The 19,372-nt window shown below is 43.6% G+C and overlaps 4 protein-coding genes across 6 annotated transcripts in view; 1 reads left to right on the top strand and 3 right to left on the bottom strand.

The window, feature by feature from the left end:
• Nucleotides 1–204: 204 nt before the first annotated feature.
• On the bottom strand, nt 205–3,497 carry vps26c (VPS26 endosomal protein sorting factor C). The gene is made up of 8 exons (XM_063896027.1): nt 3,267–3,497; nt 2,291–2,434; nt 1,915–2,064; nt 1,722–1,802; nt 1,451–1,525; nt 1,120–1,270; nt 590–742; nt 205–402 (listed from the first exon to the last, which is right to left on the bottom strand). Exons 1-8 carry the CDS (start codon nt 3,321–3,323, stop codon nt 320–322), a joined length of 894 nt encoding a protein of 297 aa, XP_063752097.1. The 5' UTR covers nt 3,324–3,497; the 3' UTR covers nt 205–319.
• Nucleotides 3,498–4,281: 784 nt separating this feature from the next.
• kcnj15 (potassium inwardly rectifying channel subfamily J member 15) lies at nt 4,282–7,280 on the bottom strand. 2 transcript variants are annotated; one of them, XM_063896026.1, is made up of 2 exons: nt 7,032–7,280; nt 4,282–5,825 (listed from the first exon to the last, which is right to left on the bottom strand). In XM_063896026.1, exon 2 carries the CDS (start codon nt 5,775–5,777, stop codon nt 4,755–4,757), a length of 1,023 nt encoding a protein of 340 aa, XP_063752096.1. In that variant the 5' UTR covers nt 5,778–5,825; nt 7,032–7,280; the 3' UTR covers nt 4,282–4,754. The 2 variants fall into 2 exon arrangements, with proteins under 2 accessions (XP_063752096.1, XP_063752095.1); XM_063896025.1 differs by having other exon boundaries at nt 7,036–7,280.
• A 1,553-nt stretch (nt 7,281–8,833) lies between these two features.
• On the bottom strand, nt 8,834–13,599 carry smg8 (SMG8 nonsense mediated mRNA decay factor). Its single transcript, XM_063894236.1, has 5 exons — nt 12,944–13,599; nt 11,731–12,634; nt 11,442–11,587; nt 10,440–11,324; nt 8,834–10,346 (listed from the first exon to the last, which is right to left on the bottom strand). Exons 1-5 carry the CDS (start codon nt 13,565–13,567, stop codon nt 10,134–10,136), a joined length of 2,772 nt encoding a protein of 923 aa, XP_063750306.1. The 5' UTR covers nt 13,568–13,599; the 3' UTR covers nt 8,834–10,133.
• A 2,081-nt stretch (nt 13,600–15,680) lies between these two features.
• The window catches only part of ppm1e (protein phosphatase, Mg2+/Mn2+ dependent, 1E), a 32,638-nt gene continuing 28,946 nt past the window's right edge, over nt 15,681–19,372 (top strand). The window contains exons 1-2 of one of the 2 annotated variants that reach the window (XM_063896024.1): nt 15,729–15,839; nt 15,955–16,148. In XM_063896024.1, coding sequence (XP_063752094.1) covers nt 15,964–16,148 — 185 coding nt within the window. In that variant the 5' untranslated portion in view covers nt 15,729–15,839; nt 15,955–15,963. Of the gene's footprint in view, nt 16,149–19,372 lie in introns of both variants that reach the window. The other variant, XM_063896023.1, reaches the window with a different exon arrangement.

The following is a 19,372-nucleotide window of genomic DNA, read 5'->3' as shown; positions in this document are numbered from 1 at the left end:
AAGTGTTCTCAGAGCTGGTAAAGGTGCAGCTAGTTTGAATGGCTTTGTATACTGCAGGGTAGCTGCTGGATTTACTGCAGGTGAACTAAAGTCTGAGTTAAGGGCTGATTATATTTACCATCATTAATCCTAATCTGCCTAGCAACTAAAGGGACTAAATAAATGTAGTGGAGGAAACGTACAAAGTAGCATAAAATCGAAATACAACATTAAAAAGAATCTTTATTTAACACTTTTGGTCACATTCATGTATATTAATGACAGGAAATCTGACAATGATCCTCATTAGAGGAGCTGTGGCATGGTGCAGAAGTGACCCTCAGACTCTGCAGAGCTTCAGGGGGAAGTTCTCCGTGATCAGGTGATCATCATGGAGCATCATCACCACGTTCACCTCAAACTCTGAGGAGGAGAGAACAATTATTTAGTAAAAAAAGTCATTAAAATCCATTTAGACACCTCACAGTCAGAAGAAGCAGCTGTGTCAAAGAAGATGCTTAAGGGATGAATTTCACGTTACACTTGAATCTTTGATCACTTCCACCACTGTTTGAGAGATTTCCCATCGGATCTAAAGAGCTTCACTGACCGACTTTGAAGTTGGTGGTCTCCAGGGTGGGGCAGATGAACAGCCGGGGGAACACCATGTAGATGGGGATGGGGAGGCCGTGGCACACGTCGCCCTCAGCTATCTGGATGTTCTGGATCTCCGTGGCATCTCTTGCGTAACCTTCAGCACAACCTGAACACACCGGAGGTTTAAGTAGACGTCAAATGTTATTTTTTTTACTCGACCCAACTGGGGAAAAGGACCCAGAAGAACCTGAGTGGCAGCCATGATAACAGCTGTTTGAATGCTCTAGAGGAGGCCAAAAGGAGCTTCAATGCTTCCTTTCTTATCTCCTTTCAGCTTAGGGTTTACTAAAACATCCTTAAGCATCATAAGTTTGAATTCTCATTCACATATTTCCGTATAACCCCATGATTTATTTTACTGAGGTTAAGGAAAACTGGTTAGGAAAAGACTAAGGACAGGTCTATTTTCTACTATGTATTGCAACTGTAGAAAGCCCAGCCGCTGTGCCGTTATAGAACCGAACAGTGAGCGCATCAACTCACCGCAGGTCTCCACTCGCACCAGCTGCAGCTCTATGCTCTTTATGGGGACGTCTGAGTTCTCCACCACCACCTCTCCGGTCAGCGGCTGGCTGATCACGCAGTTGGTGGCGTCTAAATTCCCTCTGACCAGGAACTTCGGCAGTGTGCTCCTCTGAGGGTGGGAAGCAAGGTCAACTACTTTGTAACTTAACTAAGCAACCAAGATATCCAACTATTCTAGATAGTAGTATTTAAAGTAACAGAGTATAATACGCCATGAACATTTTAGTGAAGTAGTTTTAAAATGGACATAAAAACAGGTAAAAGTTGTACAAAATAAGTTGTTCTTCACCTCTTTGGAGTTCTGCAGGGTGTCTGGAGTGATGGTGAAGCTCACCGGCGTCCGGACAACTTTCGCTTTCTGAGGCTGAACAAAACACACAGATCATCAACACGGCTAACACAGCTTTTAACGTAAAGTTATTAACTTGCAAATGCAGTGCAGTCGAGAGTATAATATTAGCCTCTGAGATGGAGACGAGCATTACGTAATATCCTGTAAATAACAACTGTCCCATCACGTCACCTCAGGTCTTTATCTGGGTTCAATGTGTGCCACTGACCTGCGAGTGCACGATGAACTCACAGCTCCTGCTCAGGTCTTTGGCCAGCAGCGAGCGCTTCATGTCGCAGCGGAGCATGTACTGAGGAGAGAGCAGAGGGTTTACTGACAGGACATATGCATTTCAAATGTACCCACATTTATAAAACGCTTATAAACAAGTTCCCTCGGTGAGCTCTGTGTCCCTCGCTCACCTGAATGTTGACGAAGACGCCGTGGTACGTCTCGTACAGTACTTTGTTGCCTTTGGTGGTCAGGGGGAACTCAAACGGGATCTCAGTCCTTCCTCCCGGGATCTTCCCTGCCTTGGCCACCTCGATGTTGCTGCTGATTAGCTGGATGGGCTGCAGACACGAGGCAGGAGGCGTGAATCATATTAACGACAGGTTACAGACTGCGGTGCACACATTCCAACATCAGTATCACGCCAGGAAATCTTGTTGTGTTGATCCTAGGAAATTATCTGGTTAAGCCTCTCAACGGGAAGACTTTGGATATTTTCTTTGCCTCGGAACAATCAAGACTTTTGAAGAGTAAACCACTATTTCACATTCCCCCCCCCCCCTTCACCTTGACAGAGTTGTAGAAAGCCTCGAAGACGCCCACGCTCTTGGAGCTCAGCTGCAGGTTCACCAGCCCCTCCATGCTCAGAGAGATGCCGTGGTGCTGCAGCGCCTCCTTACACACCAGCAGGATGACGCCGGCCACCACCTCCTGCTCACACACACAATCCATGGTCATAAGACAACATGTAAGTATCCTAAATGCTGAATCGTTATTAGACTACATGAGTGTGGGTCGGCACCTGTTTCAGTGTAACACCAAATATAAAGAACACAGTGAAAGCATTTAGAAAAGTACAGAATATATAAGCATCACAATATAAATACAAAACTAAAGTATTAATTATGCACAGTAATGTTTATACGGGTTTTAATTAATCGATGCCACAGATTATAAAGTCCCTTCACAGTTGCAGCTGGTGAAGGTGGAGCTAATCAATAAATCACTTGTTGTTTAAATAGCCCAATATTTCAAATTAACCTCAGATTGCTTTACAATCTGTACACAAATAATCTTAATAAGGCTACGTTATAAACTGCCAGGTAGCTGAACTTCATCCATCATAATGAATCAGTCGATTCACATTTTGTGTGTGACTAAATAACGTAATGCCCTAAATGTAGTATTTAAAGAGGCATCAAATAGTACTTTAAAAATGTATTTACGTAAATGTACTTCGTTAGATTCAACCACTGATTTTTTAGGAATATATTCAATGTTGTTTCTCTTTATTATTGATCTCAGAGGTTTAGAATATGATGGGTGACTGATTATAGTGTAACACCAATCTGATCAGCTGCTGGTCATGTGCGCACAGGAAGCTGTCTCCCAGCTAATGTTATATTATATGATATATCCCTAAAATACAGTATTTTACTAACTGTTAAATTAGACACCATGACAGAGGGATATATGTTAACTAAACAGCACATACATGGAAGAAGCTTGATAGCTAGCTAAGCTAACTGTGACTGAGACTTACCCCTTCATGATAAACTTTGTTCGCTCTTTTTAGTCTTATATCCAAAGTGACACTCATCTCTGACCACTACACGTCAGACAAACATTTAAAACAACTGCTTACAGGCGTTGTTTCGTAAGTGAAAACAACGCGATTTATATTTAAATGTATTTCTTGTTTCTCCCCAGGTTTGTGTTCCGCTCGGCAGCAACAACAATACGACTTCCGGTATGTATCCTTCAGAATAAAAGCAGCACCTCGGCTCCGCTCTGCTCTCGAAAAGGCTCGCTGTTCCAATCCCTTCAAAGTAAAAGCCTGAAACAAAAAGAGATACCTTGATAGTGTCTCGCCATTCAAGTAATTTAAGTCAGTGATGAAAGATACTCAAGCTCATATAAGTTAAACTGGTAATACCATAGCTGAACACTGAAAGCACTGCATAGGTCAGGTAAAAGCAGGCTTTCAAAAGAGATTACAGAAGCTTTAAATACCCAAATTAAAAGAGTTAGTGTCATACTCTTTATGCAGAATGGCTTTTGGAATCATACAACCCATATGATAAGAGAGTATTATGATTTATTAATGTTTAATAACTTTACTTACTTAAAGGGTGTTGATTTTCCCCATTAAATTATATAAATACATCACATTGTATTTAATGCTTACATTTTGTATTATATCTCTGAATAAACGTTTTAGTGGAGTAAAGTACAATATTCCATTCTGAAGTGAAGTGTTAAGAAGCAGAGAATGAAAACCCTTGTTTTATGTATGTATATTAGATGCTCTCACATCGTGACAGAAACCTTAAGATGCCTTTTCTAGCCAAGCTGTTTAGGCCCTTTCTGTCTCTGGAAGTAAGAGATCAGTTTTGTTTTGGCTTTAAAGATTTGTTTATACCGGATACAGTTGCCTCGCACACAGTGTATTTCCACAACAAAAAAACCTAAACACTACCTGAGACGGGGACTGAACCTGTTCTGCAAAGTTAAAGCACGCTTCCTTGAGTAAACTAATACACATTGAAACAGAAAAACATACTTTACTTTACTTTATTTACACACATGTGCATTACAAACCTTTTAGAAACAACATTGTACTATTCCATGTTCATCTATCAGCTCATCCTGACAAAACGACAAACACATTTTACATTTATTCCCATGAATCATGTCATGAACAGTTGGATTTCTTACCGCTTGTCTGCTATTCTCAACGTCATATAAAGCACCCTGATAATAAGCCTAATGTTGATGTGGCCTACATGTGTGCAAGTTACTGAGTAGAACATCTTCAGAAAAAAAAACATTGACCTGGAGATGATGAACTGGAAGTCAAGAATTGCTGACTCTGCAATCTGTTATTCTCAATGTGGAGCCAAGATGGGGGGGTTGGGGTGGAAGGTAATGAGTATTCTACTGTCGATAACATTAACAACATACTAAGTTGAACTGATCAAGCCCAAACTAACTTTCACATTTACATCAAACAGTATAAAAAACATGTCCTCTATTCTTTCTTGTAGTCGTCCTCCAGTTTGAGCTTCTCCGTGTTGTTACTCAGGAAAGCTGCATCGTTGGTGACTTGCACCTTGTCAAAGAAGTTGAAATCTGCCACATATCGGCCCCCCGTGGTGCTGAATAACACCGGCTTGAACTCGTACCCCCAGCGGATCTCCTGCGGGACGTAGGAGGTGCGGCTCTGGCACGTGGCAGCGGTGGACTCCATGGTGGCGTTCAGGGTCACCAGCAGCTCGAAGTCCCGGGTGAGCAGGTTCTCGGAGTTGAGGCCCGCGAGAGGACTGTGCTCGTCCAGGACGTGGTAGAAGGTGAGCGGGAGGATCAGGAAGGGGCACTCTCCACTGGAGTCCATGAAGAAGTCCACAGAGCTCTGGTGGATCTGCGTCTTCTCCCCTTCCTCCGTGACATTGGACTGGAGGAGTTTCCCCGTCAGCTGGCACTGGATCAGAAGACTCTTCCTCATGTTGGCCACCCTCACCATCAGACACACCTTCCCATTGCGCCTGCAGATCACCGCAGACTGGCTGAACTTGATGGTCTCTGCTCGCTTCTTGGGGCGGGCCAGTTTAGCCAGGAAGGCCCCTGTGACGAAGATCTCTGCCAGGCCGGTGATGACGAGCTGAGCCACCAGGGTGAAGATAGCCAGAGGGCACTCCTCTGTGATGTACCGGTAACCGTACCCGATGGTGGTCTGCGACTCCAGGGAGAACAGGAAGGCTCCGGTGAGGGTCTCAACATTCACTACGCAGGCTGTGCGGTTGGCGCTCAAAACGGGATCAAAGTCCCCGTTGCCCATGCCGATGAAGTAGAAAATGACCCCGAAGATGAACCAGGTCATGACGAAGGTGGAGGCGAACAGAGTGAGCTTGTAGCGCCACTTCATGTCCACCACCGTGGTCCAGATGTCGTGCAGGTACAGCTTCACCATGCCCTCCACGTTGTCGATGCGCACATTGTTGTGGCCGTCTTTGGACACGATCCTCCGCTGGACCTCGGCATTCCTCGTCGCCATGGTGATGTCAGTCAAACGGATCTCAGTATGGCATCGCCTACAGATGAGCTGAAACAAAGAGAAACACACCTGTGATCCAGCGATGTACTTTTTGTTTTAGATCCATATATCCAACTACATGTATTTGGTAAGTTGAGGGGCTTTGAAAATAAAACATTACAGTGTTTTATTTAGAAAATAAATCATGAGGTATTTGAAATTTGCTCCATATTTTTGCATAATGAGTACTTACTTTTGGCTTCTGGCTGGCTTTGACTTCTACTTTACTCAAGTACAAAATCTGAGTACTTCTACTTTTTCTCAAGTACAAGATCTGAGTACTTCTACTTTTTCTCAACTACAAGATCTGAGTACTTCTACTTTTTCTCAACTACAAGATCTGAGTACTTCTACTTTTACTCAAGTACAAGATCTGAGTACTTCTACTTTTACTCAAGTACAAGATCTGAGTACTTCTACTTTACTCAAGAACAAGATCTGAGTACTTCTACTTTACTCAAGAACAAGATCTGAGTACTTCTACTTTACTCAAGAACAAGATCTGAGTACTTCTAGTTTTACTCAAGTACAAAATCTGAGTACTTCTACTTTTACTCAAGTACAAGATCTGAGTACTTCTACTTTTACTCAAGTACAAGATCTGAGTTCTACTTTTACTCAACTACAAGATCTGAGTACTTCTACTTTTACTCAACTACAAGATCTGAGTTCTACTTTTACTCAACTACAAGATCTGAGTACTTCTACTTTTACTCAACTACAAGATCTGTGTACTTGATATTTAGTCATCGTCTTATTGTGTGTTGTTTTGCTCAGAGTGAAATATTTGGCATATAGTACAAATTCTAACAACTACTAAGTAAAGTACTGGTACCTCGAAAATCAATTCAAGTCCAGTACTTTATGTAAGGTAAAAATAGTCAAAATAAAGGAACAAATAAATGAAACTGTCGATGCATGTTTACCTGCAGTTTGAAAATCCCACTAAATAGGTCTAGGAGTCTTTGTGAAAGACTCTAAAGTTACGCAATTTTCCTTTAAAGTTGATCAAGATTTGTCCACTGAAGGTTGGAAAAGTACAGCAGATAATTCAACACACCAAATGAACCTATAAATATAATATTTAAAGTTAAATATAAGTCTAAACCTGTAGTGTAACGTCTCAGGGTTAAAACAATGTCAAAAAGGAGTAAACCATTACAGGAGCCTGAGCTTTAATCATTGATTTCTAGATAAATGTGTTATCTGTTATACTTACGTCCCGCTGCCTCGCCGAATACTCTCAGGTGTTTTCCTTCTCTTTTCTCAGGTGTGCCGCAGACAATACGAAAGATGAAGCGGGCTGCAGAACATCTAGTTCAGTGTCTTCTTACTCTCTATTGTCCGTGCTGTGTGAGCGCTGAACTTTGGCACAGTCAGATTCAGGACAAAAGCTGTAAACTCTGATCTGAACGAGGGTTGGTTGTCTTACCTCCGCCTCCTTCCCACCTGTCCACCAGGTAAGCAGCCACCCCCGAACACTTAAAGTTTGTTTTGATCCTTTTATGGTTGTTGTGGCTTCACACAAACACACCCACATTTACTGCTCACAGAAAGTTCTATAAAGGTCATTAAGAAGGGACACTTTGATGTCATTACAAATAAATAAATAACAATGGTGTGACTCAACATCAATTAGAACATGTGTGTACTGGATACTGCAAACAGTTCTGAAGTATTGTGAGCTTTTGAAATGTATTTGTGTCTAATTGTTTAAAAAAGCACGAGTCAAATGAAGCCATAGATCCAGTTAAAGCTCAAAAACTGAAAAGGGTTGAAGTGAAAACAGGAGCAAATTGAAGTGAAGTCCCAAACAACAACAGGCATCAGTTAAAATAAGTCTATCAGTTTACACATCAAGTTCAAATGAGCTACATTATGAGTCAAAATATCAAATCTGAAGGTGTATTATTAAAGCGTTAGCTGAGATTCAACACTGATAGGAGGTGATGTGGAGGCTGCGTGAGCTGTGTGAAATGGAAGAGGCAGCTGAATTTAAAAGAATAAAACATGTCACCTTTAACAGATTCAAAAACAGAGAATTTAAAACATTTGGAAATACAAAATCTTAAGACGAGAAACCAGGGAAGTTTCACATTTAGTGTAGGAGTTGGTTTAGAGCTGAAAGGGACAGAAAATGTGACTTCTGTTCAGTGTTCACTGAGGAGTATGAATAGAAGTGCCGTGTGCAAACACTGAAAGACGCTTAAGTGTTCGACGAAAGTTTAAAAATAACCCTTTAAATATTAAATGTACAATAAGCGCTGAAGTGCAGTTCCTCTAAATCTTACCACTCATAAACTTTATGACCTTGAATCGCACGTCTGAGCTTTGCTATTAACCTCATTGTTATTACCACATTCCTTAAGAGTGTGTGTGTGTGTGTGTGTGTGTGTGTGTGTGTGTGTGTGTGTGTGTGTGTGTGTGTGTGTGTGTGTGTGTGTGTGTGTGTGTGTGTGTGTGTGTGTGTGTGTGTGTGTGTGTGTGTGTGTGTGTGTGTGTGAGAGAGACTAAGGTGCTAATTGATTTCCTTGTTCTTATCCTTTACAGCAGTAAAGATATCTTTCAGGATCCTTTCATTGTATGATTAAAGGACCAATAAAGACTCCAAATCCTACTGGCACTTACAGGTAGGTTCAGTGAAAGAATAAAAGATATTTAAATTACTCTTTTATATTTTCAGGCAGTTTTTTGAACACAATTTTGGTTAAATCCTTATTTTGAAATCCTAATTGTTTCGATGTTTTAGTTTGAAAACACTTGAATGTTATTTGCATTCAACTGAAAACAATAAACACAATTTCACATTTTTATAATTAAAGGATTTTGAATTGAAGCTTTAATTTGACAGGACGTCAGAAATGGGTTGGCTTTGGATATTTTCAATGAATCGTTAAGGTAATTATAAAACTGTCTAACAATAGTTTAAGGCCGTGTATAATGTTGGTATGAACTTTAAAGGGCTCTTCATCTCGGTAAATAAATGAGGAGTCAAACCCCAACCAGTGGACCAAAAGTGAAATGCAATATTTAATGGTTAAGAAATGTGTCTTAAATCAATTTAAACAATACAATCAGACAAAGAAGAACTCTAGTTTTTATTTACAGAAAAACATCAGATGGGCCGTGGTATAGCTCAGTGGGTCGAGCAGGCGGCCATGCGGTGGACCCAGGTTCAAATCCGGCCTGAGTCCCTTTGCCGCGCGTCTTCCCCTCTGTCTCTCCGTTTCTGAACTGCACTATATTAAAGGCACTGGTTGCCGCCAAAAGATTTTCTTAAAAAGAAAAAAACATGAAATGTTCCACTCTGTAGTGCAGGTAACACTTAACCCCAAATTCACAGTTATGAAAAGTGGCAAAAATGTTCAGATAACGGATCAATCTTTGATACAGAATTCCTGGTTTCATCTCCTCAGATGTGTGATAAACATAAATACAGACAAAAGGAACATTTAATGACATCTTTTCAGGGCTTCAGGGTTTGAGGTTGACATTTTTCCACAGTTTCTGATTGTTTACAAAACACAAGTAATTGATGAATTACATCCCTAATTATATCTGCATACAACTTCCTTGTTATATTGACTGCTGGTTGCTGTTGAATATGGGGATGGGAGAGTACATATTACTCCAGCCTTATTACTGTACCCCATAGTTAGCCTGTTCTCATGGCTTCTTCCGTCTTTATTGAAGTACGTCTTGATTCATTGGTTCAGTCACCACCTCTCCATTTAATTCCTCCATCCGGATTTAGACGGGCGGCAATGGCTCAATGGCAATGAGTGGCTTGGCCTTGGGACCGAAGGGTCGCTGGTTCCAGTCTCGATCAGACTAAAAAATACAGAGTGGACTGGAGAGGTGTCAGTTCTCCTCTTAGGGCACTGCCTGGGTTCCCTTGAGCAAGGCACCGAACCCCTAACTGCTCCATGGTGCTGGCGAGACTGGCAGCCACTTCACTCTAGCACCTCTCCAGGTTTGTGTATTACATGTGTGCACCTTCCTGTGTGTGTTTTAAAAAATGTATATAAGCCAGAGTGACAGATTGAAAACCATGCTGAGGATTTTCCATTTCTCTGCGCTGAAGGTTCAAATCTTAAGCTTAAGGTTTGGAGGTGGCACCACAAGAGCCTACTTTCGTTTGAGTGTGAATGTGTTTGAATTAAGATCCCAAAAAACATCCTCAAAATAAATGAGATTTAATATGTCGGGGTTAGAAAAATCCACAGTACATCAGGGGGGTCACAGAGTTACAAACACAAACAATCACCGCCTATCAGGAAGTGTAAATAAATAAGAGGTCCCTCGTACTGCGGACGGTCACTGAGCAGCGGGGCTGGCCGTCGTGGCCTTCAGGATGCCTCGCAGCACCTTGTGGTTGTTGAGCGGTTGGTTCTCTTTGGGGGGGAAGCAGGTCCCGCGGTCCGTGCAGTAGGAATAAGGGAACCGTAGAACCCAGAGACTATCGGGAGGCAGGAGCAACTCTGTCTGCTCCGGGTGGAACAGCGGGCAGGGAGGAGGACCGGGCTGCACCTGGAACCACAGCAGAGGATAAAAACACTTAGAACACTTTCAGCTCTGATTAACTTTCTGGTGGTTCATAGAGACCCAGAGGGGGGGGGGTACCTGCGGGTTGAGGGTGACCTCCAGCGGGGCGTCAGGCACTACCACAAAAAGCCGGGTCAGCTGTGCGTAGTGAGACTTGATGCCGCGGCCTTGAGACGGGGACGGGATGTAGAGCGGCATGTCGGTGTTCAGCACCCTAGTGGCGGGGTCTTTGGCCCCCCCCGGCCCCAGCACCTTCACTATCTTATCCGGCCCGCAGCTGATGAAGCGGCGCCCCCTGCTGTCCTCGTACTCGAACCCCACGAAGATCCGAGCCATGTCGTCCCTCCTGCGGCTCCTCCCCAGGCCCCCGGTGCTGCCCCGCTTCCCCACCAGGGTCTTGTTGGGGGCCGGCCACGAGGAGGTACCATCCAAAGGCTCCGTCAGTCCCGTGTCCTCCTCCGACCGAGAGCGGATCACCAAGTCCCAGGGCAGGAGGAAGGAGGAGCCGGGGAGGAAGCCCGGTTGCTCCAGGCCCGTGTGGCAGTTGTAGGACTTTGCGGGGCCCAGTTTGACCAGGGACCAGCTGGAGAACTTGGGGAGGAGACCCTTAGGGCAGCCAGAGTGCATCATACCCGGGAGGTACTCCACCGTGGAGGGCTGCCGGTCCACGAGGCTCGGCCGCTTCGGCTGGACTTGTGTTTCGGTGCCATCTCCATCGGCGTAGGGCCCCAGGCTGTCCGTGGACTGGCCCAGGCTGAGGGCAAGGCTGAGGCTGGTCTCGGCGGGGGTGTGGCTCTGGGCGGTGCTCGGCTCCTTCAGCCGCTCCACCGCCTCTGCAGACCCCGAGGCCTCACTGGGGGGCCGCTGAGCCTGGTTAGTGGCCGGTGCCGGGTCCGGGGTGCTCGGCTGGAACATGGGGAAGTCAATCCGCTCCAGCTTCCCGCAGCATTTCTCATCCAGCATCTGGTCCGGAGATCAGAGAACACAATGATCAAGAAGTGTGTGGACCCAGGTCGGGTAGTAATAGAACTTTTATCTTAATAAGGATGAAGTTATCGGCATGTGATGTTTAACGCTGACCTGGTAGAAGTCATAGTTGGCCGCCTGAATGTCGAACGGGTCCTCTCGTGGAGCCTGCTTCCTGCCGCAGTTACAGGCGCTGGTGGAGCGCCCCCTGCTGTTGTGGTTCAGGATGGGAGGATTTCGATCCATGTCTGTCTTCTCTCCTACAGAAACAACGTCAGAATATATACATCTGTCCTACTGATTCTTATCCCGACTAGTTATGAATGCATTTACAAACGTGTATCCATAAAGAAACATATCAATGAATAGTGGGCTAATTGATAAAACAGGAGGAGCTGCTCACCTGGCTGCGGCAGCAGGTGGAACTTGTGCACGCAGTGTTGGTCCGTCAGGCTGCGCTCCTCACACAGCTGGTGGCCGTTGCTCCAGAATTTGTAGCAGTCCTCGTGCAGCTGCAGAGCGTAGCGCTGGAAAGCCACGCCTCGTGCATGCTGGCTGTACACCCGCAGAGCCTGGGCCAGCTGGTTCTTGTGCACCGTCGTGGTGTAGTTATGGGGGAGGTTGGACTGGTAGGCACTGTGAGCCAGAGGCAGGGCTTTCTGACACCTGTTCTCAGAAAACTTTGTGTCGGCGTCGAGAAAACCCTCCAAAACCTTCAGCTGGCCCTGTACCTTTGAGAAAAGCTCTGCTATTTCTTCTTCTGTGTTGCTGATGAGAACCTGGTGGAGCCTGGAGGCGACCTGGACCCACTTGGAGTAGTTCGGTAGCTCAAAGTGTGAAGGCTGTGGGTTGCGACCAACGCTGTCGTCGAAGCCTTTCTTGGTGAGCACCAGCTCCACGTGTTGCCAGAGGAACTCCTTCAGGCTGCAGTCCACCAGCTGACCGCCCATCAAAATGCTTGCCGGGTCCCCGCTGTAGCTGGCCTGCCGCGCTGAATGTCTCATCTGCTGATATCTCCGCGGTCCCGTCACCACCACGGCAGGCTCCGTTTCACTCAGGGTGCAGTTGGAGCGCAGCTGACTGAGCAGGGCGCCCACAGGGTCCTCGTCCACAGTCGGGATCACGTACACGAAGGCCTGGTTGGCGGGCACGGTGAACAGGCAGTTGCTGCTCTGGTTGGTCAGGACTCTGCTCTTACGGAAGATGCGGTAGATCTGGTCCTCCAGGGCGTGCTGCAGCCTCCTCCTGGGGGAGTGCTTCTTGGGTTTGTCAGGGTTTCCTCCGGACTCTGAGCCGTTTGCAGAGACCTTGAAACAACAAACGAAAGAGGTGTCCAACAAATGAATATGATATTTCATGCAATAGAGTTTATGTGAGATATCTTTAACCAAAGTCAGGGCTGGTTTGAATAAGTTACATGTCTTTTCCATCATTTGGCTTATTATAAAATGTATTGTTTTCTCGTCATTGAACAGATTAATGTTATTTGTGTATCTTGTTATTTAGTCTATTGTTTTGTCTACTTCCAGCATCACTGTGTTTTGGGATTGAATAAGTCCCCTCTGCTTTCTAAACCACCTGTTTGTGAATAAAAAGTTGATAAAAGTTAAGCAGACCTTCATCGAACCGTTCATCTGGAAGACGAAGAGCAGGCGTGGAGGGCAGGGCCGACAGTTCACCTTCCACTCTTTGGACACCGGGCAGTCCTTGATGGCAGCCCGGATGAGAGGCAGCACCTTCTGCCGCAGGGCGTCCAGGGCCCGGAAGAGCCGGTCATAAGTCACATCGAAAGTCTGGTTCGGGTGCACCAGCAGGAGGACGTGGCACACGGAGAACATGTAGAGCAGGTGCAGGCAGTGCTGTCGGTCCAGGTCTTTCCACAGGTCGTGTGAGTCGGAGTGTCCGGTCCCGGCGCTCAGGGACTCGCAGGCCCGCAGCAGCTGCCGGCTGTCGGACACCGAGGACAGCAGCAGGTACAGCACCCGGGTCTCCTGATGGTAGAAAGCCTCGATGCTGCTGTCCGCCGTGCCGCCGTCTTCCGGTCCGCCGAACAGCGAGAAGATGTGTTTGTCCGCCAAACTGTTGATGATGGATTCTTTAGGAGCTCCCGGTTGCATGTTGCTTTTACCGAAAATACCGACAACACACAAACCTTCGTCCCGGTAAGCGGCGTCCTCCTGGAGGTCCGCCTGAAGCAGAGCCCCCATACTCAGAGGGAGAGCCATGTTTGTTTCCTTCATGGTGGAAAACGGGGGAAGAAAAACAAAGACGCACAGATTTCCGGTTGTGTTAACTAAAGGGTCCGAGTAGATACTTACTTTCTGTTCCTGTTTTAATAAAAATGTTAAAATATTAAATGTTTTAAGACCTTTAACGGATTGAAGATAACTCTCATATTGACAGAAAATTAACATAAACACATCTGTAACACTGTACACTTTTAGAATAATCTGTTTTTCAGTATTATTATCATTATTTATATACACCAATGCATATTTCCCCATATTTATTCTTGTTATATTTTGTAGTTCAACGTGGACATTTTTGACTATAACTTGTTTATTTTTTTATAAATATTTTACATTTAATTGTATTTGATTCTAAAATGGAGTAACTGTAACGAAATACATTTTCCCTGGTGAAAAGTAAATATAATGTGATTCAGAAATATATAGAATGACAAGCTTAATAAAAGTAAAACCAAATACGTTTGAGAAAAATGTATAAATTATTGAACATCTTTGCTAATATATAAGAAAGTAAACAAAGAATGCACAACAGGAAATGGGCAATGAAACACACTTAATAATAATAATAATAATAATAATAATAATAATAATAATAATAATAACAATAATAATAATAATAATAATAACAATAATAATATTAAACATACATTTAAAAAAATGTCCACTTCCCTTTTTTCAGTGCCTGATTTCCTTTTCATGCATATTTCATAAGCATTGTTGGAGGAAACCAGAGATTTAAGACTTTCACTGCAAATGAATGCTTGTCTTTTTGTTAACATGGCAATAAATACATTTTTATTTCCAGAGTCCAAAGTTACATAATTACATGTTTTGTTTCTTTCAACAAAAAGAAATGGTATCTCAGGTTGCACTGAAATAAAACAGCAGAAAATCTTAAATTAAAGAAGCTGGAACTATGGGCTGCTTCCGCTATTAATAAAAACCTAAAAACTATATATTTAACATCCAAACTTTCTTTACGTTTTTCCGCCCTACTGCTAAAACATATTGCACAGTGTTGGTCAAATGCAGGAAAAAACATTTTGAGTGGACAAGGACTTTAAATGTCTAAACGACTGATATAGATGTTAGAGGGAAGTGAATACTTTGACTCCAAATATTTTTCCAGACATGTGGAAAGACAAAAGGGGAATAGGAAACACAGCAGACCACCGTCCACTCATGCATTCACATGATGAGACCTTTAAAGCCATCGTGTTCTTCATCAGTTATTCAACACTTTCAATGATGCAGCTAAAAGCCTTTGAGACAAGTCACATGATCACTTCCTATGCACTATATCACACCGGTTGTAACGAAGCATACTAATGAGGTAATTACAACATGAGGTTAACCACATATGACTTAAGGAATCCAAAATAATAATTAAGATATATAAATATCTAACATGCTGAATTGAAATCTATATTGAAAGTATGACTGGTCAAAACTACATGGATCTTTAATTTGAAGTTTGACCGGTCATCCTTTGAATGGGCAAATGTAATTAGATATTCGTTGATGATCCACATTTTCCTCAATGTGGCTGATAATATTTACTTCGGTAAGGTTTTAAGGACTTTTACTAGACATAAAGACTAGAGTGTTGGACATAGAGTTCTACCTTAGGTAAAACATCTGAATACATGGTTGGTCGTGTGGTTAATGTTATTATCTTTATACAATCTATGGTTATTATCCAGAATGTACTGCTGTATTTGATCTTGTTTGTGAATATTCCACAAACACTTTCTAAAAAATTAGTACATTTGTGAAAAAACGGACTACAGAAGGCTACTTGAGTAAATGTAGGGCACCTTAGTCACAGTCAATCACTGTTATGTATTTTGGAATTCTGTTTACCTCTTACATTAAGGTTTCATGTTATAAAACGTAGCTATATCTACTTTTGTTAATGTGATTTTTTTTAGGATGATACAAAAGGATTAACAATATAATACTGTCATAGTTTGACATCATAAATATGACCAAACACCCCCAGGTCTATAAAAAGCTCTCAGACGTCAGAGGCAGCGCTGCGTGCGCGTTCACGACTCTCTGACGTCACCTTCGTGTGATCATCCGAAATCCCCGATAACGCGATGCGCGTTCCCGCTCGGCTCTGAATGGGGGGTTCAGTCCAGGTCCTGACAGCGACAGTCCAGTCCAGTAGCACACGAAGAAAGTGCACTCATCCCGGCAGGTCCGCTCCTGTCACACGCACCGGTACTCCACGCGCCCCCGGTAGTTCACACTCATTCAGGTAGTCTGCGCGTGCACGGCTCAGTGTACCGACTCCTCTTCTTCTCCGTCTTCTTCTTCTTCTCAGCCCGGAGAAGTTAGTGCACTGACGGGAGGAGCTGTCTCTGTCTGTCCAGGAATGAGAGATGATGGCCGGCTCTACAGCAGAGGAGAAAACCTTCCGACGGTTCCTGGAGCTTTTCCTGCGGGAGATGAGGATGCCTCTGCAGGAGAGCGACCCGCCGCCGCTGCGCCCCTTGTCGGACCTGGTAACTGAGGACGAAGTGGAGGGGGAATGCCTCGACCTGTGTCTCCAGCACCTCTACAAATAGTTGAGTAACCACTTTTACTCTCATTGCATGCTGTTATCTACCGTTTGTACACGTTGATACATTGTTTTAAGTGACTGTCGAAGCTTTAATGTTCGTGTTTTGGACCGGGTGCTGTGTTGACCCTGGTCCGGGTCCACATCAGATAAGCCCCGCATGATGCCAGAAACCTGCTTCATGCTGGGTGTGTCCAATACCAAGTTTAGACAAAGTGCGTTTACTGTAAACATAATGGAGAATTAAAGAAAAAGCAGAAGTGAACAGCTCCACACACGACCAGGGCATTCGTCTGTGTGATATATCTCGTTTCTTTCCTCCTTTATTATTTTAATTTAATGCCACTAATGTACGCCAGTGGTGACGGTACCGGAGGTCCACAAAAAGGTGAACCCCTGCTTTTGCGTAACAGCCCGACGTCATGATGGTGTAGGAGGGGGAGGAAGACATCGCCATCACTGCTTAGCGCATCTTCACGCAGGCTAAAAATAACCGGTTACGTTATTAGCCTCAATCTTCCGTCTTAAAATCCGAGACGTGGACTGAAATGTGTCGTAGTGAAAACGCTGAATATCTGGAAATATATCATGAGAAAGGCAGAGTCTAAATCTCGATGATGCATCTTAACCTGATTCAAACAGATTATTTAGAGGACTGCTATACATGTGCATGATTTCAATGAATGAAACTGTTGAGTTTAAAATAAGGGAATAACTTCTCAGAGGCAGGTGGAAAAAGCTCTGCCCTGAGCTCTGCTGCCTGGCCTGGTTTTGAATCAAAAATAGGTGCAGAAACTGTGCTGGAAAGAAAAGGGTGGAAGGACTCATCTAGGGCACTGAGTGGCAAGGGGGGCTGCTGCTCGCATGTAGGAATAAACATGATTTCTCTGGCTGAGGTTGCACGCAGTCGATCCAAAAAGGCTCATATGCTCCCCATCTCCTGACCTCAGGAGATGGGGAGCATATGTTGGAGGCAGGATGGATCAGAGGAGCTGTCAGGTGTGGGGTTTTTTTTGTAGCTGCAATATAATCAGTATTAATTCATGACACATTCATAATGTCTCAATGTGATTGGCTGGTGGATATAAGGTCATTGAGCATTCAAAATCTTTCACACTTTACCCTCCCCCTCCAATTCTGCACTGACACACGCATGCCTATTCGATGTTGGGGACTACAGTGGGAAAATGAAAGCTTTTTAGGCTTTTTGTATTGAAGGCACATTAAAAGGTAATCTGTATTTCTGTTTAATGTGGGCTACAAAGGCACAGTCGAGACGACGACACTTTATGTTTGAACAGTCTTTCATGCTGCAGAACAAATCAGAAATTCATCAAAAACGGTATATGGACTCATGCAATGCACTTGAATCATGTATTGTGGTGCAGCAGAGAAGTCTGGACCTTAAAACGGTATTCTTAGAAATCCTTTTTTGTACAGATGCTCTTAAAAAATCACACCCTGATAATTGATGGGGAGTTAATGTAATCATGAATCCAATCGCAGTTGCATTTGGTCGTTTCATCTAAATAATCTCAATGAGTCGAGCGGCCGTATTTTTGAAGTTGCATTCCCCTTGACAGACATAAAGACTAGAGTGTTGGACATAGAGTTCTACCTTAGGTAAAACATCTGTTGAAAGCACATAAAGAGACAAATACCTAGCAACGGTTCTATAAAAATAGAATTAAATCAAACGTCCAGAGCTCAATAATGCCTCTCACAAGCTGGAGTTATCAGGCAACATGATGCTCTAGAAAAACCATTCTTCAGCGTCTATTAGCTGAACACAAAACAAACTGACCCACTTACTTTTTAAAAACCTTTTCAACCATAGACAACAGAGAGCCCCCCAAAAAAAACAGGACAAACTCAAGATTTAGTCCGATTTCACCGCCTAGGAAACAAGCATATGTCCATATTACCCAACATGGTGTGAATATGGACAAAATGAAAGATTGAAGAGTTGAATTCTTCTTCTTTTCGGGACCAAAACTATCTTTTAATAATCCATTTGGTGTCAGAATAACACTTTTTCATACTTGTTTTCATTGCCATTTATGAAGGAAAGCGCAACCAAGAACAAGAACTGTACCAGGACATGAATCCCCCTCCCTCACACACCCGTCCCTCATCCAGCACCAGTCACTTTGTATTCTCCGCTGCTACTGAAAATGTACTTTTCACAAAGTATTATTTGCACTAAAGACCTACTTGCACTACTGTCAAACTGTGTTGTTTGTGTCTAACATATGTATATATTACCCCCCCTATTTTGTTCTAGACTCTTCTCCTTTTATGTTATATGTTCTTCTTTGTGTTCGCACTGTGGGACTGCCAGAAACGGTATTTCAATTTTATGTATGTATAACACATGTGGAAACTTTGACAATAAAGTGGACTTTGACTTTGACTTGAGAAGTAGTAGGAGGTAGGGTCAGGCGGTGGTTAGCTTAGCTTAGCTTAGCATAAAGACATGGGCGGAAGCACCCAGTCCGACTCAAAGTAAAAGATAAACCAAGCCTTCCAACAGCACCAAAGTTCACAGAGTAACATGTTGCGTCTTGTTTGCCTAATCTGCACACAAGGAAAAATGCACACTAAATCTCCAGGGATCAGGAGAAGAAGAATAAGAAATATATTTCAATGTATTTAGTTGATGAAGCGTGTTTCATGCAATGGACTTGTTCTTGTAGTTTAGTTAATTAAGGATCTTTTACCAGTAAGTCATTTTTATAAATAGGTTTTTTAACAACTCTCTAGCGGGCTCCCTGACAACTACAAGCCTCTTGATGTTGAACAAAGCTGAAACGTGTAATTATTTAGAGGACAGTTAGAGCGGTGTGTGATTTTTCTCATTGTCAGTGTTGCCCCTGCACCCACCAGCTTGCCACCATCATTTAAAATGGAGTCTTTGAAAAAAAAACAGTCCTTAGCCAGCTCAGATATCTGCAGCTCACCGCCAAAATGAAATGTCCCTCTTTCTCCCTCATGTTATACAGTAAAGTGCATTTGGCTGGCTGCAGTCTATGAATCATGGTCTGGCCCTCGTCCATTGAGCAATTTATCTTAAGAGACGCCACCAGGAGGAAGCTGGCCACTGCTCACAAGGTCAAACCAGGCACTCATTTTCTGCTGCTTTATGTACAGTGTTTTTATGACCGCTGCAACATCATGAGGAATCACCCCATCACACAATGTTCCCATGATCTAACTTCTTCACATTTTGA

The sequence above is a fragment of the Eleginops maclovinus genome, chromosome 11 (genome assembly GCF_036324505.1).
Source record: "Eleginops maclovinus isolate JMC-PN-2008 ecotype Puerto Natales chromosome 11, JC_Emac_rtc_rv5, whole genome shotgun sequence".
In the NCBI taxonomy this organism is placed as follows: Eukaryota; Metazoa; Chordata; class Actinopteri; order Perciformes; family Eleginopidae; genus Eleginops; species Eleginops maclovinus.
The sequence above is the reverse complement of the archived record's forward strand: the minus strand, read 5'-3'. Positions and strand labels throughout refer to the sequence as shown.